At 43.7% G+C, this 15,304-nt stretch overlaps 1 protein-coding gene across 3 annotated transcripts in view; it reads left to right on the plus strand.

Annotated features, from left to right (window-relative positions):
* ABCB1 (ATP binding cassette subfamily B member 1) overlaps positions 1 to 15,304 on the plus strand; it is a 110,783-nt gene that overhangs the window by 67,242 nt on the left and 28,237 nt on the right. For all 3 annotated transcript variants that reach the window (XM_030857023.2, XM_060304723.1, XM_060304724.1), the window contains 6 exons: positions 867 to 1,028; positions 2,071 to 2,247; positions 2,761 to 2,907; positions 5,407 to 5,514; positions 9,152 to 9,229; positions 12,781 to 12,864. In XM_030857023.2, coding sequence (XP_030712883.1) covers positions 867 to 1,028; positions 2,071 to 2,247; positions 2,761 to 2,907; positions 5,407 to 5,514; positions 9,152 to 9,229; positions 12,781 to 12,864 — 756 coding nt within the window. The remainder of the gene's footprint in view (positions 1 to 866; positions 1,029 to 2,070; positions 2,248 to 2,760; positions 2,908 to 5,406; positions 5,515 to 9,151; positions 9,230 to 12,780; positions 12,865 to 15,304) is intronic.

Here is a 15,304-nt window from a genome sequence, read left to right on the forward strand (position 1 = left end):
ACATTATAAGCACTGGGAGTTACAAAGGTTAAAGAAATCTCAGGCGAGTTCTAGTTCTCTGGCTCTGTTCCATATGAAAATAAAAATGAGATTGGGCGTTTAAACATTTACATAGCTCTTCAGTTTTCCATAATGCTTCTCCCTAGGAATAAGAATCATTTATTAAGCATTTACTGTATACATCACAGTGCTTCCTGTGCATTGTTGTATTTAGTTATCACAACTACTCTAAAAATTAGCACTATATTATTATCCCCATTTTATATATGAATAAGTTGAGCCTCACACAGGTTAAAAGATTTGTATAAACTCCTGGAATTCATAAATGGCAGAACTAATATTTGAGTTCAGATCAGTACAACGCTGAAGTCTGTACTTTGTTGCTTCACATTTATTATTTGTCTTGATCATCCAAATGTCCTGTGAGATAGGACATGGTGATTCCCAGGACTGATGCTAGCTCGTATGCACCAGTATAGCAACTGGCCTGTACCTGCTCTGATTGACCAATTCTTGGGCTGTAGGGTGTTTTACTTTATATAAGCCCCTGATGATTACTATAAACAGGCTACGAGAGGTTGAGTTAAAATACTTAGAGGCTTACATAATATTAATATGAGACTATCATATTTGTGTTTATAGTTATAATAGAACATCATTTTATTTATTTTTATTATTTTTTAATTTTTTTTAGAATATCATTTTAAACCACTAACTGTACATTTACTGAAGGCAGAGACTATCTTATATAGCTTACACAGTTTTGCAATATCCAAGGCATTGGCGGTCAGTAAATATAACTTGAATTAATGAATTTTTCCAGATAGTTGTTCATGTATTCCAAAACCAAATTTTTCTCTCTTTAGGCCAGAGAAGGCCGGACCACCATTGTGATCGCGCATCGTTTGTCCACAGTTCGTAATGCTGATGTCATTGCTGGTCTTGATGATGGAGTCACTGTGGAGAAAGGCAGTCATGATGAACTCATGAAGGAGAAAGGCATTTACTTCAAACTTGTCACAATGCAGGTATAGTCTAACTCTAGCATTTTCCTAAAGCACGATATGTTAGGCATAAGCTGATTTTGCTATGTTCAGTGCTATAAATAAATGTTACCGTTGATTATCTTGAGAAGAGGGAGAAAATACTTGGGTGGGATTCAGGATCCGACCAATGTTTTTTAGAGGTTTTTTCTTTGTCTAGAAAGGAGGGAAAATAAAGAAGGATAATTAGAGAAAAGTAAAGTTAAAAAAGGCTTAAAGGTGAGCTATCCACTCAAGTAGCCACTAGCCACATGTGGTTATTGAGCACTTCAGCGGTGGTTAATCTGAATTGAAGTGTTTGTAGGCTGAAAATGCATACCAGAGTCCAAAGACTTAGACTTAGTCTACCAAAAAAAAAGCAGGATATCTCAAAAAGTCTTTACACTGATTACATGTTGATCTAATACCTTGGATACATTAGCTTAGATAAAATATACAATTAAAATTGATTTTAGGGTTTCCCTGGTGGCACAGTGGTTGAGAGTCCGCCTGCCGATGCAGGGGACACGGGTTCGTGCCCCGGTCCGGGAAGATCCCACATGCCGCGGAGCGGCTGGGCCCGTGAGCCATGGCTGCTGAGCCTGCGCATCCGGAGCCTATGCTCTGCAACAGGAGAGGCCACAGCAGTGAGAGGCCCACGTACTGCAAAAAAAAAAAAAATTGATTTTACCTCTCTTACATTTTTTAGCATGGCTACTGAAAAAAATTGTGGCTCACAATATGGTTTGCACCGTATTTCTGTTGATAACACGGGTCCAAAGCAAATATGATTGAGCCAAAAACACCCACAAAAAGTATATGACTAGGTACATGGAACGGATGCCATGTTGTTTCAGCATATTTTCTGAGAATACTCATTTAGTGGTTTTAATTTTCAGATATAATCACACCAGAAAATAGCAGTTTAATTTTATCCTTTTCCTATACAGACTTAAATTGCCATTTCCTTGATATTTGCTGTTAAGGGATTAGTTTTTGTTGGTTAACTGAGCCTAACCAGCTTATGCATATTTCTTATTTATTTTAGACAAAAGGAAATGAAATTGAATTAGAAAATGCAGCTGGTGGATCCAAAAGTGAAATTGATGCCTTGGACATGTCCCCCAAAGATTTAGGATCCAGTCTAATAAGAAGAAAATCAACTCGCAAGAGTATCCATGGACCACAAAGCCAAAACAGAAAGCTTAGTACAGAAGAGACTTCGGTACGGAGGAGGCTGTGGACTTATGTCTTCACCAGTGGGCTAAGGCTGGGATACGAGTGGGAACAAGAAATGGTTATCCAGAATCCTCCTGTCCTATCCCCTAGCCTGTTCCACAAATCCAAATCTCAACATTTTAGACTCAAGTTGGAATTTATAGGACAAGAATTTTAGAATTAGAATTTATAATGTAAAGAGATAGATTACAGTGGGTCTTCAAACACAAACATTTTTGTTCTTTCATCCTTACTTATAAATATACTTGTCACGTTCCAACTGTCAGATCAGACTTAAATGTTTATGGAATCATTTATTTTTAAGAAATAAAGGAACGATATAACAGAATCTGTCAGCACTTTTTTTTTAAGGTAAATAGCCATCAGTTGATAAGGAAGTAAGAAAAAGATATATTCATTTAAAAATTTTTCTGCATACAGAAGAACTGTACATCAATTAAATCAGTTAAGTATCAGTTCTTTTCCTGACGAGTTTGTTGTATTATTTTGTGTTCTCCAGGATGAAAATGTACCTCCAGTTTCTTTTTGGAGGATTCTGAAGCTGAATATAACTGAATGGCCTTATTTTGTGGTTGGTATATTTTGTGCCATTGTAAATGGAGGTCTGCAACCAGCATTTTCAGTAATATTTTCAAGGATTATAGGGGTAAGTGTTTATGTCCATTTTGGAGATTTACTTGTGAGTCCTGACTAAAGAATGAACTGTTTGTGTTTGTAACTTTATACAGAAACCACAAAAACATGCAGCTCACCTTCATATGACACTAACCAGCTTGTAGATGTAGGAATAGAAGTCTTGTTTGTGATAGGAAAACTAATTTTTCAAAGCTTCCTTGGTCGTGGCATTTGCTTTCTATCCTAGGGCCCTGGGAATGAGATCCCTGAAAAATAGTCCACGAAACTGACTAGGTGACTGTCCCCTACCTGCCGTCATTGGACTCTGAGTCCAATGGAACTGTCCTATCGCCAGGGTGCGAAGAGACTTCCTCGTATGTTCATCACACTGGCTCAAGACAGAGCTGCTCTCTGACTCATGTGCTTGTCAGGACGTAAGCAGGCTGAGCGCTGGGCCTCTGTGAGATGTCCATCCCACGTGTTAAGAGGAAACAAATGGGACGGCTTCCAAAAGATGCAGGCTGACAGATGCCGGTTGCACCTGCTTTTCATTTCGGCATTTTCAACAAAGAAGTTACAATCCAGGCAGGAGTGCCCTCTGTTAATGACAGATGTTCAGACAAGCTGAGGACACCTTTGCCATAACTGCTAGAAACATTGTAGAGAAAGAGATGGATCACTACACAAAATATAGACCAAACGCTAACTTTTGATTATATTAAAAGATACATAAATATGCCGGTCCACCTATGCCTGGCTAACTTATTTCCGGTTGGCGTTCACATGTTTGATGTAGTCCTTCAAGGAATATCTTCATTGTCTGCCTTGTGCCACGTACTGTTCTGCGTGCTGAAAAAGTACCAGGAAAGGGAGGAAGTGTCTGATTCCATGGAGCATATGTTCTAGGCCAGGGGTTAGCAAACTTTGTCTGGAAACGCTAAGAGAGTAGATATTTTAGGCTGTGCAGGCCAGATGGTCTGCGTTGCAAATGCTCCACCTTGTCATTGTAGTGCACAAGTAACCATTCAGAAGCAAAGAAACATGGTTGTGTTCCATAGCCACCATAGATTGGCTGGGGCCAGTCCCTGTTCTAACATTTGTCTTGCAGGCACAGAGGTAGACAGTGGCATCATCAGGGAAAGAAAAGGAATTGGATTAGTTAGGAATAGGTTTGGCTGTGTATAACAAAAACTTACAAATTTTAGGTTTTCCTCATTCCTCGTGTAACAACAGACCTGGAAACAGGTGGTCCAAGGCAGACATATTAACTCCTAGATATTGGGTAGGGAACAAGCTCTCTGCCTCATTGAAGGTTTGTAACACAGAATTTAGGATTGTGGGCTCTGAGTTAGATTGCTTGGGGGTATACCCTTGGGTCATCACTTGGTGGCTGTGTCACCTTGAACAAGTTAATTAACTTCTCTGTGCTTCAGTTTCCCTCTATGTAAAATGGTGATGATAACAAACCTCAGGAGGTGGTTGTGAGGGTAAAGGATAGTATACATGAGTTTGTTTAGAATAACGCCTGGCACAGAGTAAGAGCTCACTGATTGTTAGGTCTTTTTTTTTTTTTTTTCTTTTGTGCTCTGCGGGCCTCTCACTGTTGTGGCCTCTCCCGTTGCGGAGCACAGGCTCCGGACGCGCAGGCTCAGCGTCCATGGCTCACGGGCCCAGCCGCTCCGCGGCCTGTGGGATCTTCCCGGACCGGGGCACGAACTCGCGTCCCCTGCATCGGCAGGCGGACTCTCAACTACTGCGCCACCAGGGGAGCCCAGGTTTTATTTTTGTTGGAATGACTAATCAAGAAAAATTAATTTAACTTCTTCCAAAAAGCTTTTTTTTTTTTTCCTTTATAAGGGATAAAGCTGTCTGGGTTGGCTTAGGAATATGGCTCTCACAAGACTGATTTTGGCCCACTGTGAAGGGAGGTGATTTTCTTTCCCTGTGGCATGGTTATTTTCTGTACTTGAAGCCCAGGGCATCCTGTAAGCTCTTCTAACCCACATGTGGTTCTAGGTCAGCTGGCTGCAGTTGCCCACTGGCTATCTAACTGGCCATCCTACAGAGGCTGGCTCAAGGAACCGCCTTTCTTTGGAGAGGCCTGGGCTGAATGAATGAGCACCTTTCCTGGGTTCACCGAAACCACATCAGCAGATGTGTCTCCAGACACCTTGGGACAGTTCGAAATGTCCAACTTGTAAAACAATAGATCGACACACAGTGTAGTTTCCCGTCAAAGGAAGCAGAGAGTATTTGTTCCCAATTCTGCTGTGGTGGGTGTGGCGCCCCCTTGTGGCACTCTTACTCCAAGAAGTAGTATGAGCAGAAAAAGAGCTGGATAGACTGATGAATGACAGGCCCACTCTTGGTCCCCAGGGAAGGCAGAATATGTCCCCCTTTAGGGAAGCCAGCCTGACCTCCACATACTAAGGCTCCCTTGACCCCGAATACTCTGCTAGATGCAAAATGGGTCAGACTTTGAATGATTTCTTCAGTGGTACTGAAAACCCTTTAAATATTTTCTTGACAGGTTTTTACCAGAGATGACGATCCTGAAACCAAACGACAGAATAGTAACTTGTTTTCACTCTTGTTTCTAATCCTTGGAATTATTTCTTTTATTACGTTTTTCCTTCAGGTAAGTGTCTACATTTTCACTTTGAGAAATGTACCATTGTTCAACTGGGGGAATTTATTAAACATCTGTGTAATAACTTGCCTTTTAGCAGAATTGCTCCTCTAGTTGCTGGGCTGTTAGCAGCCACTTGCTTTGACATTTTTAAAACAAAGATGTTTTGCTTCCTCTGGCTCCCTTGCTTACTTCCTTCCCACCTTCTCCTCCCCCAACTGGAAATGTTAATGAAGTCAGAGGGAGCAGAGAGTATTTGATCTAAGCTGGTGACTGGAAATGAAAGCTAATGTTGACTTAAAAAAATGCACAGTGTGAGAGTCGCGAGTTAAGTTTTTTTGGCTGCGTTGGGTCATTGTTGCTGCGCGCGGGCTTTCTCTAGTTGCGTCGAGCGGGGGCTACTCGTCGTTGCGGTGCGAGGGCTTCTCATTGTGGTGGCTTCTCTTGTTGTGGAGCACGGGCTCTAGGTGTGCGGGCTTCAGTAGTTGTGGCTCTCGGGCTCTAGAGTGCAGGCTCAGTAGTTGTGGCACACAGGCTTAGTTGCTCCGTGGTATCTTCCCGGACCAGGACTCGAACCCGTGTCCCCTGCATTGGCAGGCAGATTCTTAACCACTGCACCACCACGGAAGTCCCATGTGTTAAGTTTTATTTGGGGCAAGATGAGGACTGCAGCCAGGGAGACAGCATCTCAGATAGCTTGGAGAAACTGCTCCTAGGAGGGAGAGGGGAAGGTCAGTATATATATGATTTTGGTGAAGGGGGAGTACATTGCAGTCAAGCACATAATTTTTGCAGGTTTCTGTTAGTCACGAGGAGCAGTTGTCACCATGAAGGATTTTAGTGCTTTTCTAGATATGAGGAGATACAGGAATTGGGCTCATAAAATTGGCTCCTGAAAATATCTATTTGAAGACCTGTTCTGCCAGTTTTTACCAGAACACAGAGTGCCTCCTTTCTGCTCTCCACCCTGAACTCCTTTCAGGGGGTGTTGAAAGTCAGCAGCTGCAGCAGCACATGATTTAATCCTTGTAGAGGAAGATGGCAAGTACCAATTTGTTGCTGACACTAGGCTCTAAAAAATGGGATTTAGGGGAGCCTTGGACATATGTTTGGATATAAGTACTGCCAGTCAGTTTAAATACTTAGAGAAATGTCTTCCAGTGTTCTAAAAGCAACAACAAAACCCAGAACCCCATAAGCCAGTTACACTGATTTTAAAAATGTTTGAAGAGTTTATCATTTATCTTTTGCTAAAGGAGAAGGAACACTTTTAATGATGGAAAAATGTCAGTCTTCAGACAAAAACTGTAGGAAACATTTGTAAAGACTCAGATTTTACAAGTTGCAAATCATTTGACTGAGATGAAATTGCAAGGAATTAAGTGCTCTAAAAAGCTCAGCATGGTAAGACAGTGTGGGCTTTGGTGTTAGGCTAGGGTCGAGTATGAGTTACTCCAGTTGCTAATTTTGTCTCCTTGGGCAAGGAAGTAACTTAAACTGTGTAAGCCTCAGTTTCCTCATCTGTAAAATGGGGATAATGGTAGCTGATGCTTGATGATTAAAAGAGATGATAAGACTAAGTTCCTAGGTCTGTGTGAGGCCGTTGTAAACACAATCCCTTATTAAATGAATGAATGATTAGTCACATGTAATTTTTTAAGATAGAACTCTCAATAGGTCTCTTTATTTTACATGGTGTAAGCATGTATTCATATTTTGAACAGACAGAACACTTTTCTGGACATGATAGGAGGTCCAAAGCTCTGGACTCTTGTTACTGAGTACTTGAAGTCTCTTTGGGGAATTTGATCCTACTAGAATAAATGTGATACTCTAATTGTGTGTGAGATTGCCTTACCAACTATTAATGCCATAGGCGTTGGGAGAAGGTAGAGATTGCTGAGGGTGCAGTTGGTTAAGAAATTTGGAGGGAGGTAGGCTTTGAGCTGGAGATATGAATTGGTGAAGCAAAGGCAGTTAAAGTGGTACCTTTGTAACATAATGATGCTCAGAGAAACTGGAGCCTGGTTTGCTTGGCAAACCAAGGTGAAAACAAAGGCTCTGAATCCCAGGACCTCAGAAGTGCAGAGGTGGCACAGTGCCTAATGGTGATGTTAGAATGCCAACTCCTCATTTAGAAATACAAGGAAGGAGCTGACTGTGGGGTTAAATCCCAGGCTCTGGGTTCTCATTCTGGTTAAGATTCTTTTAGACGAAGATTCAGATTCCAACTCTGCCACCTTAGAACTGTAGCCTCCGGCAATTTACCAGCCTCTCTAAACCTCCATTTCTTCTGTAAAGTGGTGGTTATAGGTTTGTCCTGAGGACTTACAATGTTTGTGAAGTACTTAATGAAAGTTCTCAACAAGATAGCAACAGTAACATTCCTGTAGTGGGCAAGATAGTTCAGATTTCATTCAGTCTGATAGCAGAAACCTTCATCTGGTCATTTCCAAGTAAAGTTAATCATTTTGATAACTTCAGGCGTCAACTCAGTTAATCCAGGGTTTCTCCCTCTCCCCCTTCTCCCTGGATTGGTGTCTATTTTCGCAGAAGGGTTAGGCAGCATTACAGCACTGGGCAGAGGGTGGTGATCTGTGCACCTCCCCTGCCCCCCTGCCTCACGTTGGTGACCCGAGGGGCTGGTGGCCCTCCGTTACATGGTCCAACCTGTCTTCCTTGGTCAGGAGCACGTGGAAGAGTGTTCTTTGCATGTGTTTCTTCCCTTGCTCTCCGTAACGTCCAACACACTAGGCTGTTATTAGGGCTTCTCCTCTTCTGATACATCATCCAGCCATTTCCGCTCAGCTTTCTGCAGGCCATTGTGTGGCAAGCCTCATCCGTAAACTGCCACTCCCCAGCGCTCCAGGTAGAAAGGGGAGCAATGCTTCCTTCTGGTCCTGTATCGCCAAACTCACTGGGATGAGGGTCTGTCCTCGTTCCTCCCCAGACAGGGCCCAGCATGGCCATACAATCACATCTTACTTTCTTCTTTCCCCAAACTCTCTTCTTTCCTCCCAGACACAGATTATATCCTTGGGGAAAGGGGAAGGGCAGTGCAGAAAATTCTCTCTCCGTAAGTCTTTCCAACTATTTTGCTGCTAGACTTTGGCTTTTTTTTTTTTAACTTGGAAACTAAGAATTTGATATCTTTGTTGTCTGTATCTTTTATGGCCGGGGTGGCTGTGTATTCTTGTTTTCCCAGGTTGCACCTCGGGTCCTGGTGTACTTATGATACATCCCCCCTTCTCACGCTCAAAAATGTTCTGGTTTGGATGATACGTAATATAAACCCCCGGTTTAGAGTGCCTTCTGCCTTGGGAACAACTCCCCAGCTTCCTGAGTGACAGACCCTGTTTCACGGGGAGAAATAAGCGGGAGGGGGAACGAGGGACAGAGAAACCACGTCCTAATAAATCCCCGACGGGCCCACCTGGGGAGCGGCAGTGTCGATCCCGGCTCTGCCAGCAGTGCGGCTACCCGCCATAGTACACTGTCACCGAAAGAGAGCCACGCCTTGAAATCGGGCTTTCTGACTTTGTCTGGTGTCCTGCTTTAGCAGTGACACCTAGTCCCCCTCCTGCTGTGTCATCAGCGGCTGGGTCTCTGACAAGTCTTTTCCCTCGGGGCATGTTACTCTTCACAGGGCTACACGTTTGGCAAGGCCGGAGAGATCCTCACCAAGCGGCTCCGATACATGGTTTTCAGATCCATGCTGAGACAGGTATGTCTGTTGAGGGCTGTGCCTGGGATATGCAAAACGCCCCGCTGTGCCGTGTTGCGGGGAAGCAGTGGGGCGCCGTCCGGTTACTCAGAGCTCCTGTATTGATCTTCCCTCAATCGCATATCAGAGATGCTGCTGAACCGCCCACCGGGTCAGGCTCAGAGCCCTGCCCTGGGAGGTCTCCTCTGGGTGGGCGCAAGGACGGGGGTGCCCGCGAGACAAATGGGAGTCTCCAGGGCAGATTCACCTCCAGCCTCTGTCTCAGCAGCTGTAGGCAGAGTAGGTGGAAGCGATCTTCCATGCTTCTCATCCCTTTCCTCTCTTTCTTTCCGTCTTTCCCCGGGGAAACCCAGGATACTTGTGTTTCTTCCCACCAGGAAATGCCTCCTGTACCCTTTCTTTCCACAGATCAGAAGTCATCCCCATGGCCCATTCCCTGCTGCTCAGTTTCTTCGCTGGGGCTAGACTGGTAGATTAATTCCAGCTGCAGTGTTGCTAGCTGATAATGATTTAATGGAATGTCTCTCACACTTAACACCTTCAGAACCCTAAGGACAGACAGATGTGAATGTTTTTCTGGGGAAAGGGGGAAGGGGATTCTGGACATGTAACCCAGAGCAGCCCAGTTCAAAGGGGAAAGTTTCTTTAACAATCATGCAGATTTTGTCTGTGACTTTGTAACTTTCCATTTTAAACTCACTAATACTATGATGCTCCATCTGGATGCCCCGGATATGCTGGGCGTACTTGAACCGTGGCTGAGGAACACCACTTGGCTGTGTTGATGTCTAGATGACATTCACATTTTCCCAGCTGTCTTTCGTTCTTCAGTCCTTTCCTACTCCTACCCCGCCACTTAAAAAGAAGACATACTTATGGGGATTGCTAGCTTGTGACTGACAGAGCCAGGACTGAATCCAGTGAGTGAAAGAGCACTGTTTGGTCGAGGACCCTGTGTTAGGATTTTCGGTCAAACCATATGTATAAGTGACACTCGATTTAGACTCAAGGCTTTGGTCCAGGGCTAAATGCCCCATTGCCCCTACAGCCCCCAGGCCAACTCCTAGGTCCATTATTCTTTGGAAGCTGAGCTGATGATTTGTGTAATGCTCTCTCCATACATTATTAAGTCCAGCCATCATGCATTAAGGGCCTTCTGCTGACAAGGCATAATACTAGGTATTGTAAGGCCTTCACATCAGAATGGTCCCTAGTACACGGAAGTTACATTTCAGTGGGGGAGGCACTTAAGCACTGAACAATTTTTAAAAGCAAACGGATACATACTATATCCGTGGTTATTTCCTTCAGTATTTTTGGGGAAAATGATAGGTACTGCTTTAACTGCAAATCACCCGTCGAGGTAACTTCTTAGGACCATAGTTATTCTTGTAACAGACATAAACTGGTACTTCAAACTCAGTCTTTCTAGTATTTTTGTATTGAAAAGTGTAAGTGGTTTTCCAAAGAAAATCCTATTTTATGTTGAATGCTAAATTTTTTAAATTAATTAATTAATTTATTTATTTTTTGCGGTACGTGGGCCTCTCACTGTTGTGGCCTCTCCTGGTGCGGAGCACAGGCTCCGACGCGCAGGCCCAGCGGCCATGGCTCACAGGCCCAGCCGCTCCATGGCATGTGGGATCTTCCCGGACCGGGGCACGAACCCATGTCCCCTGCATCGGCAGGCAGACTCTCAACCACTGCGCCACCAGGGAAGCCCTGAATGCTAAATTTTAATCTAGATTTCTTTTGTCGATTTTTTTTTTTAACCCAATAGGTTTATTCTGCCCTGAACCACAGTTATCTGTTGATTCGACTTCTCTGTGTGAATGTCTATTAAGCATTCCATACCTAATATTTCCAGAATTGAACTTCTGACTCTCCCCTCCCCACAAGGCTTGCTCCTTTCCTGGTCCTCCCGCATATCAGTAAACGGCACCTCCATTCTACCCGTTGTGCAGGCTAATGACTTTGGAGTCGTCCTCGACTCTAGTTTGTTTAATATTACAACAGCCTCCTAACTGGTCCCGCTGCCTCCATCCTTATCCCAATCCAGTGGGTTCATCGCCCGAGAGCCAGAATCATTCTTCTAAGATAAAAAGTCAAATCACATCCCTCTGCCCCATACCTGCTGAAAGCTACCCATATTGGTCAGGGTAAAATCTGGACTCTTTTTCTTTTTAATGTTTATTTATTTATTTGCTGTATCAGGTATTAGTTGCGGTGCACGGGCTCTAGAGTACCCAGGCCCATTAGTTGAGGCACGGGCTTAGTTGTCCTGCAGCATGTGGGATCTCAGTTCCCTGACCAGGGATCGAACTGGCCTCCCCTGCATTGCAAGACCGATGCTTAACCACTGGACCAACAGGGAAGTCCCTGGACTCTTTATTTTCTTTTTTACTGTCCGTGCCGTGCAGCTTATGGGATCTTAGTTCCCTGACCAGGGATTGAATCCGGGCCCTTAGCAGTGAAAGTGTGGAGTCCTAACCACTGGACTGCTAGGGAAGTCCCCAAATCTGGAATCTTTACAGTTACCTATAAGGTCACACACAGTGTGGTCCCCACTGCCTCTCAGACCTCATCTCCTGTAGTTTCACCCCCTCTCCCATACACAGTCTACTCTATACCCATTGGTTCATTGCATGCAGGTATGAGAGGAGTGGGAGAGCCCAGTGAGGACAGAAGTCTGTCCAGAGGAAGAGCTGGCTTTACACATTCCCACAGAGGTGCTTTTAAGACTGGTGGCAGGGCTTCCCTGGTGGCGCAGTGGTTGAGAGTCCGCCTGCCGATGCAGGGGACATGGGTTTGTGCCCCGGTCCGGGAAGATCCCACATGCCGTGGAGCAGCTGGGCCCGTGAGCCATGGCCGCTGAGCCTGCGCATCCGGAGCCTGTGCTCCGCAACGGGAGAGGCCACAACAGTGAGAGGCCCGCGTACCGCAAAAAAAAAAAAAAAAAAAAAAAGACTGGTGGCAGCCCTTACAGCTTTCTTGCTTGTATGTGAACAGATCAAATATGCCTTTTCCTCGGGGCCTTTGCACATGCTCTTTCTTCCTTGTCTCAGATATTCTCATCCTTCTCTTCATTCAAGTCTCTGCTCAAACGTCACCTGAGAGAGGACTTCTCTCTCCCCTTCCCAATCTATAAAATAGTGCCTTTCCTCACTTTTTTTTCCTTCCTACCCCAGTCTATTTTTCTTCCTATCATTTATTATCACCTGGCATGGTATCTTTTTATCTGTGGTTTCCATCACTAGAATCTGGGCTTCATGAAATCAGCGACTTTGTCTTTTTTGTTCACTGTTGAATAGATCCAACACTTAAAAATTATGTTTGGAACAAAGTAGGCACTCAAAAAGTTGCTTTGACAAATGAAATGGTCTATTTATGACTTTGTCTCTTAAGTCCCTTTCTTGTCTATTCAGTATCAAATCCTGACTGCTTAATGTAGGAGGATAAGTGATAAATAAACCTGACCCTGTCACTGCCTTCTGAGCTGAGGGTCTCAAACATCGGGCTTTAAGATAATGAAATCATTTTCTGTATCACAGGATGTGAGCTGGTTTGACGACCCTAAAAACACCACGGGAGCCTTGACGACCAGGCTGGCCAATGATGCTGCTCAAGTTCAAGGGGTACTGACTGCCTCCTTTCTGCTGTGATTATCCTAATGGGCCATTTTGAATTTCAGCGTGAAACTAATTTTCTCCGTACAGTTAATTCTCATCATTAAGAAAATGTTCAAACTTTAACCTATGCAATATATCAAGTGCCTTATGGCAAAAAATGTTAACTATTTAAATATCATGTACTATATAGTATATAGATAGCTTATAAGCTTTGTTTTGGTATTTGCCATCTTATTCGTGCTATTAACAAAATACATGTGGAAGGATAATTATTTAGAAAGGGAAGTATTTATCATCATATCATGAAGGTTCAGTCTGTGTTAATGCTTTGCTAACCCCCAGAAAATTATAATAGCTACTGAAAAAAAGAATGTGTGTAGTTGCTGTAAGAAAGTTAAGGGGCACTAAAGTTCAGAGGGGAGCAAAGAAAATCTTAAAAACGCTGAAAGAACAGATGAATGGATAAAGCAGATGTGGCACATATATACAATGGAATATTACTCAGCCATTAAAAGGAACAAAATTGAGTTATTTGTAGTGAGATGGATGGACCTAGAGTCTGCCATACAGATTTGAAATAAGTCAGAAAGAGAAAATCAAATACCATATGCTAATGCATATATGTGAAATTTTAAAAAGCGGTACTGATGAACCTAGTGGCAGGGTAGGCATAAAGACGCAGACGTAGAGAACGGACTTGAGGGCCTGGGGGTTGGGGAGGGGGAACGGTAAGCCGGAACGAAGTGAGAGAGTGGCATGGACATATATACACTACCAAATGTCAAATAGATAGCCAGTGGGAAGCAGCCGCATAGCACAGGGAGATCAGCTCGGTGCTTTGTGACCACCTAGAGGGGTGAGATAGGGAGGGTGGGAGGAAGACGCAAGAGGGAGGGGATATGGGGATATATGTATACGTATAGCTGATTCACTTTGTTGTACAGCAGGAACTAACACAACATTGTAAAGCATTTATACTCCAGTAAAGATGTGAAAAAAAAAAAGATTGAAAGAAATGCAAAGAGCATGAAAAAATTGAAACAAGGGTAGAAGGAACAACTTGCTCAGACTATAAAACTTAAAGTCTGCTACTATGTGAATCTCTTTAAGGGATATAACTAGAAACTATTGAACCAGCAGATTTTGATTTGTGGATAAAGTGACAACTTCTCCTTTAACTACAACTGTTTATGACAAAAATCTACAGGATGATGTGGAATTTGGGGGGAAAAAAGCATGTGATCTCTGCCATGTCTTTCCCTCCCTTGAACCTTAGCAATCTTTAGCTTTTAATCTTTCTGTAAGAGTACTGTGATTACATTTCTTATAACTAATATATGGGGCTTCTGTAAAAATAAATTAGGTTATGAATGTGGAAGCAGATACAGTTATAAAATCTCAATATAAACCTTGAGCATTGTTGCTTTAATACTTAAAGCAAACAAATCAACAGAAATTGAGGTTTAGCTCAAGCTGTGCAGAATCTAACAGAACAGAACGTACACTGCCTGAAATAACTTGGAACTTCCTAAAAGAGACAACAGCCATGGCCTTCCTGAGCCCTTATGGGATGTCAGATTGTCATAAGAGCTGTGGAAGAAAATGGCAGCAGGATATGGTGGTAGGGGCTTGCTGGTTGTCGGGGAAGGAAGGCCGCAATCTCGATGATGTGGCAACATATTCAAGAAGCATGAAGGAGGGAAAGATGCCGGCCCTGTAGATGTCTAGGGTGGCACATTCTGAACAGAAGGATCAACAAGTGCAAAGGCCCTGAGGTTGGAGCATTTATTTCTACAACTGTTCCCCAAACAGCAAGGAGGATAGTGTGGCTGGAATAAAATGAGTGAAAGAGAAAGTCATATAAGAGTTGAGATCAGCATCATATCTGAAATTATATGAGAAACCATTGTAGGGTTTTGAATATAGGAGGGACATGATCTGAAAGTTTTTTTTTTTGTTTTTGTTTTTGTTTTTTTTTTTTGCGGTACGCGGGCCTCTCACTGTTGCGGCCTCTCTCGTTGCGGAGCACAGGCTCCAGACGCGTAGGCTCAGCGGCCATGGCTCACGGGCCCAGCCGCTCCGCGGCATGTGGGATCTTCCCAGACCCGGGCACGAAGCTGTGTCCCCTGCATCGGCAGGTGGACTCTCAACCACTGCGCCACCAGGGAAGCCCCATGATCTGAAATTTTTAAAGGCTGCTGTGTGAATAGGCTGAAGGGGTCAGGGAGAGGCAGGGAGTCTATTGCAGTCATCCAGGGGAAGGGAAGATAGTGTTTTAGAATAGGAAAGTCATAGTGAAAGTGATAACAAGAAATCAGATTCTGGGTATAGTTTGAAGGTACAGCCAACGGAATTTGTTGGCCGGCTGAATGTGGTATGAGATTAGAGAAAAGGGATTTAAAGATGACTCCAAAATTTTGGACCTGCACAACTGAAGAAATGGAGT

The sequence above is a fragment of the Globicephala melas genome, chromosome 9 (assembly GCF_963455315.2).
Source record: "Globicephala melas chromosome 9, mGloMel1.2, whole genome shotgun sequence".
Taxonomy (NCBI): domain Eukaryota; kingdom Metazoa; phylum Chordata; class Mammalia; order Artiodactyla; family Delphinidae; genus Globicephala; species Globicephala melas.